Consider the following 19463-nt stretch of genomic DNA (forward strand, 5'->3'; position numbering starts at 1 on the left):
GTCACCGACTAGAACAAGGCAACAAAAACAATCATATGCAGTCACTCGACCTGTCGATGCTTGCGCAAATTCAGAAGCTTGACTGAATCTGCCAATGCTAGAAGAAGATAGAATAACTCTGAATTTTTTTTTTTGCGGGGAGAATAACTCTGAATTTGTATGCCATATATGGAACATGTCATTCATCCGATTTTTGGTTATTCATCTGACAAAATATCTGGATGCAAATGAAATTTTTAACAAGGCCAAGATTTCACTGCCGTATTTTTCATGATGTAGTGAATATTTTATCGGGGGTGCAATGCATTTAGCATTTAAATTATTATGTCAATAAAATTGCTCCATGTGAGCGGTTGTCAAATTTCCTTGTAGAAGTACCACTGGAAGTTCATTCTTCTAATCTGTGTGTGCTTTCTGCAGATGATGATAGGCTTATCAATAAGTGTCTTGTTGAGTGTATCTAAGAAAAATAATGTTCAGTTATTTGTTTGGGAGTCCTCCTTTTGATTCTCCTCCAGCGTTTTGTAGCACTGTCTACTGCATCATCACGTCTTGTACTCAACCCATTAGCTGACCACACACAAAAAGATACTTTGTGTTCAACTCATTAGCTCTAGACCACACACAAAAATATTCTTGTGAGTTGTTGTGAAGACATAAGTATTGCATTGATACACTGGGCTGCATGAGAACTACCCAAAAAGCACTTGAATTTCATTACATAACTAGGTCGGTTTACAATGAACAAACACGATCTGAGTTCGTCATACACAATCATACAGACAATAAATTCAGTAAGCTATTTGAGAAAGTAGCATCTAAATATTCAATATCTACAGACAAGACTATCTATCTGTAGTGACAAGACTATCTTTCTGTAGTGCAACACTCTCCCATCGATCTTGAGATGGACACTGTTCTGGCCTATCTGCAGACATTTGTAGTTCCAATTAGGGGTTGCAAAATCAACATCTGGATGACTGTAAAGTTTCTGCGAAGATGTATTTCCAGTTAGCCTTTGCAACATCCTCATCTGGATGACCATACAGTTTGAGCAATGATTTCTGAAAAAGTTCCAGAGCTTGGACAACTGTTACATGTACACGCATCATTGCAGCTCCTTGTGACTACTCTGTTCCTGTCATGGGAAGAGAACCTTGATATACAGAAACTGTAGATTTGTGGAAAGTTAGTGTTGTCGAAATTTTACTGTGATATTTTCATTCATCAAATAATGGTGCATGATAGCGGACAAGATAATAAGTCAAGAGAGATGTGAGCAGGATCTCAACTACAAAAGATTAATTAGTTGTTTTTTTAGAGAAGATTAATTAGTTGTTGATACTATGCCATTCTATCCAAACCTATACAAAAGTAACAAATTCTTCCATTCTGTATTGCCCAAAGCCCCAAACAATCTAGGGAGTAGAATGCGCGTGAGAAAATGCACATCTGTCTTTGAGTTCCCTGCTACTTGCAAATAAAATGAAGGGGGCAATAATTTGCATAGAAATATTAAGAGAACTAGTAAACCCATAGCATCGACTTGTTGGCAGGATTTACCTTACGACCAAAATTTGAAGTCAGGACATGAATTTCTGAAACAAACAACTGCAAATGGTAGGTTTGCTCACCATGAAATCCCGAATGGAAAACAGTAACAAAACGTGAACCAAAAAAAAATCCTAGCTGGACTGAAGATTTAGCTTGCCACCGTACCCTGATGTCGAATCCCAATGGTGTGCTCCGCCCACCATATAACCACCCACAGCAGTGCCGAGGCCGGCCGGCGCTTGCTGATGCCACCTGTCGAGCCAGTCGCAGGCTCCCAAAGCTTCAAAACCTTTGGGTAAATGGCAAACAGTCTTAGAAATTCTCCTAGAAAGGAACAGCTTAAAGATTCACGTACACCTAAACCATGTACTTGCATGAGCACACAACTACTAAACACTCCTTAATCTGAATCGTGTTATTCATTTTCTATAGATGGACTAATAAACTCCAAAATACAACACTGTCCTTGTCCTATTCTTATATGCAAGTGCAACTAAACTGATTAATGTTTGCTAACAGCAAAAATTGCTTGCTTTATACTGAATCCCTGATTTGTTGGAATTGCCGAAGAAACTAGTTGTGAGTTCCAATTAGGTAACTGCATAGTGCAGCTACCTACGCCAGCAGCTATGCCTGATTGTACTATATTCAAATCAAGCTAATTTCCTGGTGCACATGACCATCGTGAAGTGACTCATGCAACCAACTTTGATATAATAAACACAAGAGCAGTCGAACCCCAATCCTAACCAATCAGAACATAATTTTCTCGCCTGCGCACCATTGCCTCGTCTCCAAGTCCCTTGCATACATCTTCTTCTGCTCCTAGATTTCTTGGCAGAATTCCAATTCCTCGATTGCCTAATAAATTCACAAAACATAAAGCTAGCATCATCGATTAAAATCTTATCTTAAGAATAGCAAAAAATAGAAATCCTCGTAAAGTGAATATTCTTTAATTGAAGAAATATTGCTCGTATGTATGTGCAAATTTCGATTATAACATAAATATACAGATAGCATTGTCAGCTAGGTACAGACTGACTCTTTATGCACATCATTACTAACCTTCAATTAAGTCAGAACCATCATTTATTGCTAAAGGATGAAAAATTGAAAATTCGTGAAACTTAAACAAAAGCAAAATCAGTAGAGTATTCATATGTCCCGTGACAAACAAAAATTGATCTCAGCTAGATTGAAGTCTGATACTCTACTGTTGTTCCTTTCTCCGCAGCCTTGAGCTTTCTCCTCTTCTTCTATGTCATCCATATGGTCTTCATCTCCTCCTTGAATTGATCCCACCGCCAGGAGTCCGTCTCGAGCGTTACCTCCATCACCCGAGCTCCTCATTTATCTTTCCTTTCCTTTCTTGGTCTGCTTCCTCTTCCCCTGCACTGCTCCCAAAAACCAATAAGCCTAACCCTAGAAATTCAGAAGTTCATGGAGGAGGATAGGGGAAGACGAGGAGGAGGGTGGTCTTATACCGCCGACAGTGGAGAGGGACGCCGGAGAAGATCGCTGTCACTGCCGAGCTTCGCCCAGATCTTGCATCCCCCACGGTGCCTCCGAGTCGTTGCCGCACGAGAGAGGAAAGGGTAATACTCCACACGCGAAAGAGGTAGTCCTCGCCGTTGGGTCATCCCTCCGGCGCCGTCGCTGGCTCGCTGCCGCTGCCTCCGCATTGACGAGATTTTTTATTTTTTGAGGGGAACCGCAATGGCGAGATGCGAGCAGCCGGAGGGAGAGAGAAACGGACCGGGGGAGTGGGCTAGTTTTTTTTCCTTTGCCATCAAGGGTAGTGGACGACCCGTTTTCCATCGACGTAAAATTACATTGCTGACGTTAGTTAAACTAGACCATTGCTCGGTCGATCGACCCGGGTGAGGAATTACTTATTCTTCATCCTGAGTATTAAATAGACCATATATATATATATACACACACGGTAGCGCTAAACTAAGCGAGCGCGTAAAACCAGTAACCGTACACTCCGGCCGCGCTAATTACCTGTTTGGCGCAAGTCCAACACCACCAGCGCCCCGCTTTAGCAATTGATGGTAAACTACCTGTAGAAAAATAGTAACGAATTTAATTCGGTTACTGCTGGTAGTGCCCCACCTCCGTCCCGTGGGGATGTATTTGCTAACGACGGTAAAACAGATCGCAAATATGGTAATGGAAAAAGTAGCTTTACCATATTGCACCCAACTACACTACTACACATGGCTCTTACCATTATCTCTACTTCTCTACTACCTAAAAGAAACGTAAGGTTCCCTCTCCCTTCTTATGTTGACCCCTTTCGTCCGACTCCCCGTCCCCGCATCGCTCCTCCCACCCCAGGTCGTCGTTCCACCTGGTTTTCTTTTCCTCGGTTTTTTTTCTCAAACCAATTTTGGTGCTTCAAGAAAGGAAATCTGTAACCCGGCCCGCTCCTCATGCCATCGTCTACTGCCCCATTAGCATTCCCGTAAGGGTTTCCATGCCCCCAGAGCGGCGGCGGCCGCTCACACTTTTGCCAAGGCGTCGGCCATGGCGCTCCCCGGCGGCAGGCTCGAGGGGATCTGGGCAAAGCGCGTGCCGCGGTGGAAGCAGCTGCCCTCGGCGACGGCGGCGCGGACGTCCGAGTTCTCCACCCTCTTATGCCATCGGACCAGCAGCAACACCGGATCCAGTCGCTCGAGGTGGACGGGGTTGGAGCCAAGGTGTACTCCCTGACCAACGCTCCTCCCTTTGCATGACGGCGTCGCTACTCCAACTTCCCTCACTGATGATACTCTTCAATTGTCGGCTCGTACTACCACCAACTTCTCTACGCAGGTACTACACTCAATCTGGTTGCTCCCGCCCTCCGCATGGCGAAATTAGATTTTCGTGCATGGCTGTTAGATAGGCAGAGATCATCAGATGAGAAGGGTTCATGCATACAGCGAGCGCGGTGCACACACACATGCATGTCATCTTGACTGCAAGTGCAATTAGCCTGTCCATCGGCCTCGTGCATTTGACTGCACATGCCATGTGGTCCTTGATCATTAACTCAGTGATCAAATTACTATGGCTAACTTCAGGAGAAAAAAATTATTGTGATTTCTTCATTCAGGAATCTGGAGCAAATTATTATGCACTAGCACTAATATGGTTACCTTCGATGGGCTTATTGCCTGCATGTGCTTTTTCAAGTTTGTTTGTGTGTTTTCTCTTCTGGTTGTTCCTTTTCTACAAGTGTTGTCATATAAACAGAAATGAAACTCACATTCTTATTTCAGATGTATAGATAAATGTGAGTCGGCCTTCAAACTTGCCAAAAACGGGTATGGACATAGATTTAAGGGTTATCATTCACTTAAATCTCAACGAAAATGATATCTGTTTACATTCGGAACTGAGATAAATAGGAATCATTTTGTTCACGATACTTGGTTACATGAGCTTTTTCTCTTCTGTGTAGGCCAAAATTGTACAAAGTTATCTCCTGAAGTTATATCGAAGGTGAATTCTGTGAGGTAACCATCTAAATTAGTTTTTAATATTTGTTATAGGCTCTTGTGTTGAAAGGTTTTCGCTTGGTCAATCTCTTACCTTTTAGTATTTCAAGAATCAATTTATAAATGTTGTAGTAGCAGGGGATGAGACTGTTAAAAATAGGGACAATGGTGTAAAACTAAATTGGCACTATTACCCGGACGCGGAGTTTCTGCACCCGAGCTCAAATGAGCTCGGGTGAACAGTAAAATCAAAACTAAATAAAAAAATTCAAAAAAATCCAATTTTTTTGGGGAGAAACATTGACAAAAGTTCTAAGTGCTTGCAAAAATTCGTCATGAAATCACATTCCTAGAAGGCATGGCAAAAAAAAAAAACAAAAACAGTACTCTGAAAAAGCTACTTTCAAAAGCATTTTGAAGCACTGAATTTGTTTTTTTTGCCACGCCTTACAGGAATGTGATTTCATGATGAATTTTTGCAGGCACTTAGAACTTTTGTCAATGTTTCTCTAAAAAAAATTAGAATTTTTTGAATTTTTTTGATTTTTTTTGATTTTACTGTTCACCGAGCTCAAATGAGCTCGGGAGCAGAAAGGCACTTTCGTTATTACCCGCTTCCATACATTTGGACTAATGTTCTGTGTCCATTTTAGGTTCTGAAAAATGAGATGCGGTAAAAAGTAAAGCTTAGTTGCAGCAACATGTTTAGACTACAATGAAGAGGGGTCATTGTTGATCAGCCTGCAAGGTCAATAACAATGTTAGTTGATAATGGTTCTTAATATGGATGAGAATCATAAAAGATATATTTTTCCACGATTGATAATGGTCACCTAATGCTTAGACCCCGGTGCAACGCACGGGCAATTACCTAGTTTAAAATAATAAAATAGTAAATATAGTATCACATGTTAGTATATGAGATATATGAGGTAACTACCACCGGGTGGTAGGATATATATATATATATATATATATATATGCTAAACTAAGCGTGCGCGCAAAACATCTTATTCTACACGCTGGCCAAATCACGTGTCCCGTACCAAGCCAGCCAACTACCCTCTAATCTGGATGTGCCCCCGTTCCAGCCACCTATCCGCATGGTTGAACGTAAAACATGTGTATATTCTAGTAAACCGGCTACGACCGTTACTACACACACTCATGGGACAAATTTGATCGTAAAATCATGGGAAAAAGTAGTAAACTTCTTGTATCTCTCGTAATAGTACACATATGGACATGACATATTAAGATATTCCATAGAGTAGTAGAACTAGAACCAGTACCAGTGTACTAAATTGATCGCTAATTATATGCATGTGAACATGGGTGTTTACGACTATAGTAAAATATGATTAATTTATGGTAATTGTTAAGGGAGAAATAATTAACATGTTTAACTTTCTGTCTAGCATGCCATTATAGAATATAATCAATATATGGTAAATGTTGAAGACGAATTACAATTTCTAAATTGCTCAACCAGACTCAAATCTGCGTGAGATCTGACAGTAAACACTAGTATGTTTTATAGTAAACGTGTCAGACACTTTCACACCTTCCCTTAAGTTGAGATTTGGTGGTAATATACTTAGTGTTCGGTAGTAAAAGCTTTACGAGACGCCGGGAACATTTCATTACTAAGTTTCATTAACTCATTACTAAGTGGAATTTGGCCTAATCATAGCAGTGGCCGGAGGCGCGTGTAATGATTTTAGTTCCATTACCATATGTGCTATTTTTTTTACCATGGACTAGGTAATTGCCCGTGCGTTGCACCGGGGTCTAAGCATTAGGTGACCATTATCAATCGTGGAAAAATATATCTTTTATGATTCTCATCCATATTAAGAACCATTATCAACTAACATTGTTATTGACCTTGCAGGCTGATCAACAATGACCCCTCTTCATTGTAGTCTAAACATGTTGCTGCAACTAAGCTTTACTTTTTACCGCATCTCATTTTTCAGAACCTAAAATGGACACAGAACATTAGTCCAAATGTATGGAAGCGGGTAATAACGAAAGTGCCTTTCTGCTCCCGAGCTCATTTGAGCTCGGTGAACAGTAAAATCAAAAAAAATCAAAAAAAATTCAAAAAATTCTAATTTTTTTAGAGAAACATTGACAAAAGTTCTAAGTGCCTGCAAAAATTCATCATGAAATCACATTCCTGTAAGGCGTGGCAAAAAAAACAAATTCAGTGCTTCAAAATGCTTTTGAAAGTAGCTTTTTCAGAGTACTGTTTTTGTTTTTTTTTTTGCCATGCCTTCTAGGAATGTGATTTCATGACGAATTTTTGCAAGCACTTAGAACTTTTGTCAATGTTTCTCCCCAAAAAAATTGGATTTTTTTGAATTTTTTTATTTAGTTTTGATTTTACTGATGAGCTCGGGTGCAGAAACTCCGCGTCCGGGTAATAGTGCCAATTTAGTTTTACACCATTGTCCCTATTTTTAACAGTCTCATCCCCTGCTACTACAACATTTATAAATTGATTCTTGAAATACTAAAAGGTAAGAGATTGACCAAGCGAAAACCTTTCAACACAAGAGCCTATAACAAATATTAAAAACTAATTTAGATGGTTACCTCACAGAATTCACCTTCGATATAACTTCAGGAGATAACTTTGTACAATTTTGGCCTACACAGAAGAGAAAAAGCTCATGTAACCAAGTATCATGAACAAAATGATTCCTATTTATCTCAGTTCCGAATGTAAACAGATATCATTTTCGTTGAGATTTAAGTGAATGATAACCCTTAAATCTATGTCCATACCCGTTTTTGGCAAGTTTGAAGGCCGACTCACATTTATCTATACATCTGAAATAAGAATGTGAGTTTCATTTCTGTTTATATGACAACACTTGTAGAAAAGGAACAACCAGAAGAGAAAACACACAAACAAACTTGAAAAAGCACATGCAGGCAATAAGCCCATCGAAGGTAACCATATTAGTGCTAGTGCATAATAATTTGCTCCAGATTCCTGAATGAAGAAATCACAATAATTTTTTTCTCCTGAAGTTAGCCATAGTAATTTGATCACTGAGTTAATGATCAAGGACCACATGGCATGTGCAGTCAAATGCACGAGGCCGATGGACAGGCTAATTGCACTTGCAGTCAAGATGACATGCATGTGTGTGTGCACCGCGCTCGCTGTATGCATGAACCCTTCTCATCTGATGATCTCTGCCTATCTAACAGCCATGCACGAAAATCTAATTTCGCCATGCGGAGGGCGGGAGCAACCAGATTGAGTGTAGTACCTGCGTAGAGAAGTTGGTGGTAGTACGAGCCGACAATTGAAGAGTATCATCAGTGAGGGAAGTTGGAGTAGCGACGCCGTCATGCAAAGGGAGGAGCGTTGGTCAGGGAGTACACCTTGGCTCCAACCCCGTCCACCTCGAGCGACTGGATCCGGTGTTGCTGCTGGTCCGATGGCATAAGAGGGTGGAGAACTCGGACGTCCGCGCCGCCGTCGCCGAGGGCAGCTGCTTCCACCGCGGCACGCGCTTTGCCCAGATCCCCTCGAGCCTGCCGCCGGGGAGCGCCATGGCCGACGCCTTGGCAAAAGTGTGAGCGGCCGCCGCCGCTCTGGGGGCATGGAAACCCTTACGGGAATGCTAATGGGGCAGTAGACGATGGCATGAGGAGCGGGCCGGGTTACAGATTTCCTTTCTTGACGCACCAAAATTGGTTTGAGAAAAAAAACCGAGGAAAAGAAAACCAGGTGGAACGACGACCTGGGGTAGGAGGAGCGATGCGGGGACGGGGAGTCGGACGAAAGGGGTCAACATAAGAAGGGAGAGGGAACCTTACGTTTCTTTTAGGTAGTAGAGAAGTAGAGATAATGGTAAGAGCCATGTGTAGTAGTGTAGTTGGGTGCAATATGGTAAAGCTACTTTTTCCATTACCATATTTGCGATCTGTTTTACCGTCGTTAGCAAATACATCCCCACGGGACGGAGGTGGGGCACTACCAGCAGTAACCGAATTAAATTCGTTACTATTTTTCTACAGGTAGTTTACCATCAATTGCTAAAGCGGGGCGCTGGTGGTGTTGGACTTGCGCCAAACAGGTAATTAGCGCGGCCGGAGTGTACGGTTACTGGTTTTACGCGCTCGCTTAGTTTAGCGCTACCGTGTGTATATATATATATATATATATATGGTCTATTTAATACTCAGGATGAAGAATAAGTAATTCCTCACCCGGGTCGATCGACCGAGCAATGGTCTAGTTTAACTAACGTCAGCAATGTAATTTTACGTCGATGGAAAACGGGTCGTCCACTACCCTTGATGGCAAAGGAAAAAAACTAGCCCACTCCCCCGGTCCGTTTCTCTCTCCCTCCGGCTGCTCGCATCTCGCCATTGCGGTTCCCCTCAAAAAATAAAAAATCTCGTCAATGCGGAGGCAGCGGCAGCGAGCCAGCGACGGCGCCGGAGGGATGACCCAACGGCGAGGACTACCTCTTTCGCGTGTGGAGTATTACCCTTTCCTCTCTCGTGCGGCAACGACTCGGAGGCACCGTGGGGGATGCAAGATCTGGGCGAAGCTCGGCAGTGACAGCGATCTTCTCCGGCGTCCCTCTCCACTGTCGGCGGTATAAGACCACCCTCCTCCTCGTCTTCCCCTATCCTCCTCCATGAACTTCTGAATTTCTAGGGTTAGGCTTATTGGTTTTTGGGAGCAGTGCAGGGGAAGAGGAAGCAGACCAAGAAAGGAAAGGAAAGATAAATGAGGAGCTCGGGTGATGGAGGTAACGCTCGAGACGGACTCCTGGCGGTGGGATCAATTCAAGGAGGAGATGAAGACCATATGGATGACATAGAAGAAGAGGAGAAAGCTCAAGGCTGCGGAGAAAGGAACAACAGTAGAGTATCAGACTTCAATCTAGCTGAGATCAATTTTTGTTTGTCACGGGACATATGAATACTCTACTGATTTTGCTTTTGTTTAAGTTTCACGAATTTTCAATTTTTCATCCTTTAGCAATAAATGATGGTTCTGACTTAATTGAAGGTTAGTAATGATGTGCATAAAGAGTCAGTCTGTACCTAGCTGACAATGCTATCTGTATATTTATGTTATAATCGAAATTTGCACATACATACGAGCAATATTTCTTCAATTAAAGAATATTCACTTTACGAGGATTTCTATTTTTTGCTATTCTTAAGATAAGATTTTAATCGATGATGCTAGCTTTATGTTTTGTGAATTTATTAGGCAATCGAGGAATTGGAATTCTGCCAAGAAATCTAGGAGCAGAAGAAGATGTATGCAAGGGACTTGGAGACGAGGCAATGGTGCGCAGGCGAGAAAATTATGTTCTGATTGGTTAGGATTGGGGTTCGACTGCTCTTGTGTTTATTATATCAAAGTTGGTTGCATGAGTCACTTCACGATGGTCATGTGCACCAGGAAATTAGCTTGATTTGAATATAGTACAATCAGGCATAGCTGCTGGCGTAGGTAGCTGCACTATGCAGTTACCTAATTGGAACTCACAACTAGTTTCTTCGGCAATTCCAACAAATCAGGGATTCAGTATAAAGCAAGCAATTTTTGCTGTTAGCAAACATTAATCAGTTTAGTTGCACTTGCATATAAGAATAGGACAAGGACAGTGTTGTATTTTGGAGTTTATTAGTCCATCTATAGAAAATGAATAACACGATTCAGATTAAGGAGTGTTTAGTAGTTGTGTGCTCATGCAAGTACATGGTTTAGGTGTACGTGAATCTTTAAGCTGTTCCTTTCTAGGAGAATTTCTAAGACTGTTTGCCATTTACCCAAAGGTTTTGAAGCTTTGGGAGCCTGCGACTGGCTCGACAGGTGGCATCAGCAAGCGCCGGCCGGCCTCGGCACTGCTGTGGGTGGTTATATGGTGGGCGGAGCACACCATTGGGATTCGACATCAGGGTACGGTGGCAAGCTAAATCTTCAGTCCAGCTAGGATTTTTTTTTTGGTTCACGTTTTGTTACTGTTTTCCATTCGGGATTTCATGGTGAGCAAACCTACCATTTGCAGTTGTTTGTTTCAGAAATTCATGTCCTGACTTCAAATTTTGGTCGTAAGGTAAATCCTGCCAACAAGTCGATGCTATGGGTTTACTAGTTCTCTTAATATTTCTATGCAAATTATTGCCCCCTTCATTTTATTTGCAAGTAGCAGGGAACTCAAAGACAGATGTGCATTTTCTCACGCGCATTCTACTCCCTAGATTGTTTGGGGCTTTGGGCAATACAGAATGGAAGAATTTGTTACTTTTGTATAGGTTTGGATAGAATGGCATAGTATCAACAACTAATTAATCTTCTCTAAAAAAACAACTAATTAATCTTTTGTAGTTGAGATCCTGCTCACATCTCTCTTGACTTATTATCTTGTCCGCTATCATGCACCATTATTTGATGAATGAAAATATCACAGTAAAATTTCGACAACACTAACTTTCCACAAATCTACAGTTTCTGTATATCAAGGTTCTCTTCCCATGACAGGAACAGAGTAGTCACAAGGAGCTGCAATGATGCGTGTACATGTAACAGTTGTCCAAGCTCTGGAACTTTTTCAGAAATCATTGCTCAAACTGTATGGTCATCCAGATGAGGATGTTGCAAAGGCTAACTGGAAATACATCTTCGCAGAAACTTTACAGTCATCCAGATGTTGATTTTGCAACCCCTAATTGGAACTACAAATGTCTGCAGATAGGCCAGAACAGTGTCCATCTCAAGATCGATGGGAGAGTGTTGCACTACAGAAAGATAGTCTTGTCACTACAGATAGATAGTCTTGTCTGTAGATATTGAATATTTAGATGCTACTTTCTCAAATAGCTTACTGAATTTATTGTCTGTATGATTGTGTATGACGAACTCAGATCGTGTTTGTTCATTGTAAACCGACCTAGTTATGTAATGAAATTCAAGTGCTTTTTGGGTAGTTCTCATGCAGCCCAGTGTATCAATGCAATACTTATGTCTTCACAACAACTCACAAGAATATTTTTGTGTGTGGTCTAGAGCTAATGAGTTGAACACAAAATATCTTTTTGTGTGTGGTCAGCTAATGGGTTGAGTACAAGACGTGATGATGCAGTAGACAGTGCTACAAAACGCTGGAGGAGAATCAAAAGGAGGACTCCCAAACAAATAACTGAACATTATTTTTCTTAGATACACTCAACAAGACACTTATTGATAAGCCTATCATCATCTGCAGAAAGCACACACAGATTAGAAGAATGAACTTCCAGTGGTACTTCTACAAGGAAATTTGACAACCGCTCGCATGGAGCAATTTTATTGACATAATAATTTAAATGCTAAATGCATTGCACCCCCGATAAAATATTCACTACATCATGAAAAATACGGCAGTGAAATCTTGGCCTTGTTAAAAATTTCATTTGCATCCAGATATTTTGTCAGATGAATAACCAAAAATCGGATGAATGACATGTTCCATATATGGCATACAAATTCAGAGTTATTCTCCCCGCAAAAAAAAAATTTCAGAGTTATTCTATCTTCTTCTAGCATTGGCAGATTCAGTCAAGCTTCTGAATTTGCGCAAGCATCGACAGGTCGAGTGACTGCATATGATTGTTTTTGTTGCCTTGTTCTAGTCGGTGACACAAGCATCTTGGTGTTGCAGCACCACCACTCCACACGTGCTTCCTCGCAACATGTTCCTTGGTGGCGCTGCATCTATAGAAACCCCTGCACTATTAGTTCATACTGGATTAGTTGGTTCAACTACCATCTACAATGCAAGGATGCAGATCTTGCTGTAAGCAAGATAACATGTACAAAAGCCTATAGCAAGAGCTGATGGGTAAAACATCTGAAGCTGCATGAGAATGAGAAGAAAATTTTGATCTCTTTTCTCCAATAAATTTGGAAATTTACAAAACTGTAATTGTCTCAAAGAAGATTGATGAGATATTAACAAACAATAGTTCTTAATATGCAAAACTGGAGAAAGGTCATTACTTCTCTGTGTCAATAATTTCTCAAAGAGAACATCTGAAGTCAACATGTTGAGAACACGTTGAACAAGAATTCCTTCTCTTGGCCAGTTGAACAATATGTCCAATAAAATCTGAGTCAACATAACAGAGGAGATAAAGCGGCATCCAAGATCTAAAGCATTTAATTCCAAAACAAAATCGGGTATACTGGCAATTATGTCTATTTTTTTCTTGATGATATATGATGCACCAGCATAACACAATTGCAGAAATCAAAATAAGGCTTCCCGTGTTTGTTATTGCCAGAAAAAAGAATGCTAAGAATTGGATAGTACACTGCCAAAAATACTGCTGTACAGTGGTAGGGAGTAGCGCATAGACCGTTAAGCTTCCCAATCAAATCAACTGAGTAGATGTGACAGAGTTTATGTCAAAACTATCAAATATATAAAATAACAATGATTAAGCTTCTTCTTAAATCCAAAGTATACCTAAAAAGATTAAATATATTGGCCTCTTTATTCTACAAATAAGTTAGTCAGTAGCCTCCATATGTGATTGTGTAGTGGTGATGGAGTCCTGCAACCAAATTAATTGGATGTTAGGAAAACATCATGTTTGCAACACATTACCTCAACTTCTTCATGTCAAATAGACAACAACTTTTTCACACTTGTCCACTGCATAACACACGCAGGAAATACAGAGAAATCACAGTTTTGGGGGAGAACTTTCCTACATGGCAGGTATCAAAATTAAGAGCGTTAGTGGAGAACTTTCCTATGTCAATAAATTTCTCTCTTCACTTGAAAAAATTTGATCTGGTTTTTGAACAAACCAAGCAAACTCAAAATCTGAGTAGGATGCAGAACTGAAATAGAACAAGGTGACTGTACAAACTGAGAATCAAATTAGCCTTCACACATGTTATGGAAATTTCTAAGCAGCACTAAAAACAAAACTAATTGACTGTTAAGCTCTGCTCCCCACAACAAAATGAGCTACTGATACTTTTGCTGCTGATTTCAGAAAGATAATGCATCGACTTTTCTAACATTGTAAGACCTTAGCATAAGAATTTTTATTTATCATAACATGGTCATTTCGTTCTGCTCGCATTACAACAGGCAAAGTGATTCACTGTCCCATCACAACTTACCACCCCCATTTAGATGCCAAACTCACAACACACAAATTCTGGCTCACTCTTGTCAAAACAAAATAACTTCAGTGTAGAAAAAATAGGTAGGGATGTCACCAGGGGGGATGTGCCCAGGTGACCATATTCAAGAGAGGAAGGGGCGGCGCTGGAGCTCATGGGCGCATGAAGTAGGAACCAGTGACCAAACTTGAAGAGGAGGTCGATCATACCTAGACCATGACGACTCAACGGCAGCCGGTGGAATCTTTGGATCCAGATCCAATCATGGAGGTGAGGATGGGAGAGGAGAGACATGAAAATGGCTCGAGCTCGCGGAGTGCGTCGATGCGCCGAGCGCCGCCCTGGCGCTGAGATCGCGGCCCAACTTGGCGCCGCTGCTTCAGTTCAGCTGGACCCCGCCGGCTAGACGACATCTTCCCTTCTGCAAAGCCACCGGAGCCGGCTCCGGGCCACCGGATAGAGCGAACCGCTCCGCTGGTCTACGGGGAATCGTCATGGCTGCACGATGGACAAATCAGGGGTAGAGCTGGTGGACTGCAGGAGAGGCGTGGAAAACAGCGGAGCCCTCCCACGATCCATGGAGTTGGTTTTCTCCTGATTCGAAGTAGAGACGAGGTAAATTTACCTCGCGGTGTTTTTTTTACGTGGGGTCCCATGATGTAACTTTACGATTCATGCCTGATGTAAATTTACGTTCGCGCTTTTATTCTCGCGTAGCTGTGGCGTCTGGTTTGAGGGACGACTGGGGTGAGGAATAGTTTATGTTCTCTACAACATTCACTTATTGCTATTTGGCTTTTCTGTTAAGTGAATGTGATCGGAACCTTCTCTCTATGCTAAACTCAACCCACTCTATTCACAAATTCTTCGTGTGCGTTTTATTTGAAACTCGTTCAAAATCTTCACTGTGTCCTTGTCAGCTGAAGAAGTTGCGAACGAAACTTTAAAATTTATCTTATCTGAATTTTCGGCTTTTGCCGCTCAAACCGTTCCACATTCCATGATAGATTTATCTATTCACCCACGATCTCGCACGATCGCCACCTCTCAGTACGTGGGTGACACATGTCACGCGAATGAGAAGGGTCAGGGGCACGTTCGTCCAATTTCTCCGGGCGAGCAGTTTTTCACTTCGGCTATAAATACCCCCTCCCTTCCTCACTTCGTTTTTACTCCGCTCGACCTCACTCCCTCGCTCGAGCTCTCAAACCCTAGCACCGCCGCTACTTCCATCGTCGCCGGTGAGGAAGAGCTTCACTGCCTCGACCTCGCCGCCGTCGTACTCGCACCGGCTGCGGATTTCTTCACTCCGCCGCCGCCGTAGCTGTCTTCCTCTCCCAAGTTAGGGCGTGGAAGATCTGAACTGATGAACTTCTAAATCTACACTTCACAGTTTGTCATGTTCTTCGTCAAGGGTAATTAAAAACTACTTTTGCGGCCCTTGTTGATTCTGATGTTTTCAAAAAAATCTTCAAAAGGTGTTTATTTTTCAAATCTTCACTCACTAAACACCTCACATAACATCTGTTCTTTTCTGTTTCCCTAAGCAACATTTTTTCTTTAAGACTCCTAAATTGTGTGGATTTTCAATCTGTACAACTTTGGAACCTAAGTCAACGAACGCTTAGTGAAATTCCTCAAGAATCCTCTGGTCAAATTCCTCAAACTTGTTCTTTTTACAAAAACTTCTGAGAACGCATATGACCTCTCCAAATTCTTCGCAACTATATTCTGTTCACAGGTACACATGTCCGTTGCTGAATCTCTAGGTTCTCATCAACTTAAATCATTTGCAGCATTCCTCGAAGAAAAGTTGCACACCTCTTCAGAGAATTCTATTGTTCAAATTCCTCAGCTGAAGAAAATGGCTGACGGCAAGAAACCTCAGAAGGGAGGAAAGAAATTGGAAGTCAACACAGCGTTTGAAATCCCTGAGGATATCTATGATGAATATTGCACTCCTGATGAGGCCAAGCATGGCAAGGAGACAAAGAATGAGTGCAAAGTGCACATCCAGAGGATAGAGAGGAGATGGGCCAGAGAATGGAGGGAATATCGCTATGTTACACCCAATTACATGAAGAAATTCGCTGTACACCCTCCATGCCCAAGACCTCCATTGGCACCTGGCCAAGTTGCTGATCCCTCTAGCATCAGAAGAGGTGAAGAATTTCCCAAGGAATGGGCCAAGCGTCAAGCTAAACTGGCCAAAATGGCAAAAGAAGCAGTGAAGAAATTTAACGAAGATTCTGCTGCTGCCAGTGCTGAGGCCTCTGCTAGCAAGCCTAAAAAGGCTATGCCCAAGAAGCCTGCTCACAAGCCAAGTGCTTCAACTTCTATGCCCTCACGGCCAAGCTCCTCGGCAATGCCCTCACGGCCAAGTTCTGCAAAGTCCTCAGCTCCTCCGTCAAAATCCTCAGCACCTGCGCATATCGCCTCGTGCCAAAGGACAACCGGTATCTCTATTGCCTCAGGAGCCTCTGCTAGTTCTTCAGCTCCTCCGCATTCCTCAACTGGCCCAACTCTGCTGAAGACAAAGGCCACTGCTGGACGAGGTTCTCGACCAAGTCCTCATAAGAAGCAGGTCGCCTTTCAAGTACCGTCCGAAGACGATGAAGCTGATGATGAAGAACTTGCTGAAATCATCAGAGACAGGCAGCACAGGGCCGCTAGAGCCAAAGGCAGTAATGTGCCATTGATGCTGGATCCAAAGTTGATCCTCAACTTCATCGACTTGTGGCACAAGGACCCCAACACACCTCTGCCTGGGATGAACCTCACTCCTGGTCAAAGTCATGTATTGACTGCCTTCATTGATGAAGAGAAATGGAAATATGAACAGGGGGGAAGGTGAAGAAAGGCAGTACAAGAAAAGCGCTTTCTGAAGCAAAACATCTTGAAACTTTCACCTGAAGAACTTGTAGCTCTGCAATCAGAGATCAAGAGTCTGAGTGATGAATTTGATCGCTACTATGCTGACTGGCTTGGAGCCAAGGTCAGATTTGTGAAGATAGCTGAGAAGTTCACTACCAATGTTACAGCCCCAACGCAACAAGAAATTCCTCAGGCTGAGGCATCTGCTTAGCCGACTGAAGAACATGCCAGCACCGCTGATGAAAATCAGGCTACTGATGAAACTGCTAGCACCAGGGCTGATGACTACATTCCAGCCGCTGATGACTCTGCCAGGGCAACCACTAGTGTTGCGCCTCAAGAAACTGTCAGGACAGCTGAAGCTTCAACCGATGTGCCTGAAGAGACTGATAATGCCAGGGCAACTGCATCAGTTGCGCCTGAAGAAATTGAACCAATTTCCTCTACTCCTCCTGCACCTACATCAAGTATAATTCTTCCTTCTGCATCAGATGCAAAGAAGACCAAGGCTGCAGAGTGTGCAACTGTGAAGAAAAGGAAAACATCAACTTCATTAGAAACTTCAGCTCCGAAGAAGATGAAGAAATTGACCAGCTCTTTTGAGAATCCGATTGATGCTATTCCAGTCTCAAGCTTGCCATCAAAGGAACTCGTCAATTTTGATGAAGACTATGTGATCCCAAGCGGATCTGATGAAGATATTCCTTCTGCTGCTTCTTCAGAGCAGTTGGATGAACAAATTGAAGTGGATGCCATCCCTTCAACCCCAGTTGTCTCATCGCCCGTGCCTCAGTTCACTGCTGAAGAGGCCGGCGTTGAAGAAATGAATGAAGAAGATGAGGATGTGGACATTGGGTGCACAACGCCTGTGATGAACGATGACTTTTGGGAAAGTGAGCACCCCAATTCTCCTTTCTTCACTTCTCTGCAATAAATTCCTCAGTCCCCAGTGCAAACTGAAGTTCAAATGGGATATGAAGAACCACACCCCACTCTGTCTATTCATGACGAGATTCCATCCACTAGTGCTGATGTTAATATTGATGAAGAATTGAAGACCCATGTTGCAAATGAAGAAGAAACTGAAATTCCTCAGTCTGTGGATCCTGAGATTGCAATTCCTGAGGTTGTGATGCAATTGACTGACACTCCTCAGTCCAAGCCAAAGGATCCTTTCTCAAAGAAGCAAAAATTCAAGGCTGATGACTTCTTCCATGAGCACGTATTCTTCACGGACTACAACCCCTATGACTCTACTCGTCTTAGAAGGAAGCGTTTCTGGACTACCAGCCAAGCCAACTTCTATTCTTCACTGCTTTTCAACAAAGACAAAGTCTTCGACCATGAGCATATTCCTCACGTGGACATGGAATCACTGCCTTGCTTCACGTCAGTCCTCAGTGTTCTTCATGACGCAGGACTGCTCAACTTTTGCACTGATATAGTTGATTGGAATGAAGAGCTAATTCTTCAGTTCTATGCAACACTGCACATCACAGGAGATGCATCTGATGTGAACTCTTGGGTTTTGGACTGGATGACAGAGAATACTCACTTCAAAGCACCGGCCTCTGAATTGCTTCATGCCCTGCCTGTCAGTCCTCCCCTTGAAGGTGCTCGTTGCATATACCATGAACCTGAACTTACCGCTCACTACATGCAAGTGTTGATGAAGCTGCTGAAGCCCGGACAAGCCCCAAGGACCAAATTCCTCGTGAAGGAATTGCTTTATGTGCCTAGAACTGTCTATCGCATTCTGACGAAGACATTGAGTCCAATAAAAGGCCATGGCTCAAATGATGAAGAAGTCGTTGGCATCATGAAGAATCTGCTTTTCAATATCATGCATGGCATTCCTGTCAACTACCATGATTTCCTCATGAGGACTCTGGCAAATGTTGCACTCTCTCCGTTTGAGTTGAAGCCTTACGCTCCTTGGATTATGAGATTCCTCAGAACAAGGTCTTCACTCAATTACAAGGCTGACTTTCAGAATCATCTCAGCTACTTGCCCCCCATTGAAGTCCTCAAACGGACATTTTCCTCGGCTGATGAAAAGGGCAAGGCCACTGCTGTTCTTGATGAAGGCATTCGTCCATTGGATGGTCAGTTCCGCAAAGCTACATCTTACTCCACCAATGATGACTCTGCCACTCATGACTCTACCGCAAACGCTTCAAAGCAAAATCCTCAAGGCACAGCTCCAAGGGTGATGACTGATCATGAGCTTCTCCTCAGTCTTCACCAGAAGGTCGATCGCAACCACAAATGGGTTAAGCGTCAGTTTGGTTCTATTCTTCACAACATGACTGCTACACACAATGTCGTGAAGAAAAACCATTACTACCTCCATGAAGTCTTCGGTCGCACCTGGG

At 42.5% G+C, this 19463-nt stretch overlaps 2 protein-coding genes across 31 annotated transcripts; one reads left to right on the forward strand and one right to left on the reverse strand.

The window, feature by feature from the left end:
* Window positions 1-596: 596 nt before the first annotated feature.
* LOC123053613 (uncharacterized) lies at window positions 597-3380 on the reverse strand. Of its 15 annotated transcripts, none has more exons than XM_044477095.1 (6): window positions 3042-3365; window positions 2772-2951; window positions 2336-2415; window positions 1720-1843; window positions 1564-1598; window positions 597-1138 (listed from the first exon to the last, which is right to left on the reverse strand). In XM_044477095.1, the coding sequence occupies exons 2-6, from the start codon at window positions 2905-2907 to the stop codon at window positions 1109-1111; spliced, it is 405 nt and encodes a 134-aa protein (XP_044333030.1). In that variant the 5' UTR covers window positions 2908-2951; window positions 3042-3365; the 3' UTR covers window positions 597-1108. The 15 variants fall into 15 exon arrangements, 11 of the variants coding, with proteins under 11 accessions (XP_044333030.1, XP_044333029.1, XP_044333026.1 ...); XM_044477094.1 differs by having other exon boundaries at window positions 597-1171; XR_006425707.1 differs by having other exon boundaries at window positions 597-1171; window positions 2305-2951; window positions 3042-3368.
* Window positions 3381-9384: 6004 nt separating this feature from the next.
* On the forward strand, window positions 9385-12106 carry LOC123053615 (uncharacterized). Of its 16 annotated transcripts, none has more exons than XM_044477105.1 (6): window positions 9385-9673; window positions 9764-9943; window positions 10300-10379; window positions 10872-10995; window positions 11118-11152; window positions 11545-12040. In XM_044477105.1, exons 2-6 carry the CDS (start codon window positions 9808-9810, stop codon window positions 11572-11574), a joined length of 405 nt encoding a protein of 134 aa, XP_044333040.1. In that variant the 5' UTR covers window positions 9385-9673; window positions 9764-9807; the 3' UTR covers window positions 11575-12040. The 16 variants fall into 16 exon arrangements, 11 of the variants coding, with proteins under 11 accessions (XP_044333040.1, XP_044333041.1, XP_044333037.1 ...); XM_044477106.1 differs by having other exon boundaries at window positions 11578-12040; XR_006425711.1 differs by having other exon boundaries at window positions 9764-10410; window positions 11105-11152; window positions 11578-12040.
* Window positions 12107-19463: the final 7357 nt, after the last annotated feature.

This window comes from Triticum aestivum, chromosome 2D (genome assembly GCF_018294505.1).
Source record: "Triticum aestivum cultivar Chinese Spring chromosome 2D, IWGSC CS RefSeq v2.1, whole genome shotgun sequence".
Classification (NCBI taxonomy): Eukaryota; Viridiplantae; Streptophyta; class Magnoliopsida; order Poales; family Poaceae; genus Triticum; species Triticum aestivum.

Coding starts and splice junctions, on each gene's coding strand:
- LOC123053613 (XM_044477091.1), bottom strand. CDS start 2,907: ATGAGGAGCTCGGGTGATGGAGGTAACGCTCGAGACGGACTCCTGGCG. Junction 2,416..2,771: donor CTGCGGAGAAAGGAACAACA/GTAGAGTATCAG, acceptor TGAATTTATTAG/GCAATCGAGGAATTGGAATT. Junction 1,172..1,719: donor CATTGGGATTCGACATCAGG/GTACGGTGGCAA, acceptor ACAAATCTACAG/TTTCTGTATATCAAGGTTCT.
- LOC123053615 (XM_044477102.1), top strand. CDS start 9,808: ATGAGGAGCTCGGGTGATGGAGGTAACGCTCGAGACGGACTCCTGGCG. Junction 10,411..10,871: donor AGAAAATTATGTTCTGATTG/GTTAGGATTGGG, acceptor ATTTACCCAAAG/GTTTTGAAGCTTTGGGAGCC. Junction 10,996..11,544: donor CATTGGGATTCGACATCAGG/GTACGGTGGCAA, acceptor ACAAATCTACAG/TTTCTGTATATCAAGGTTCT.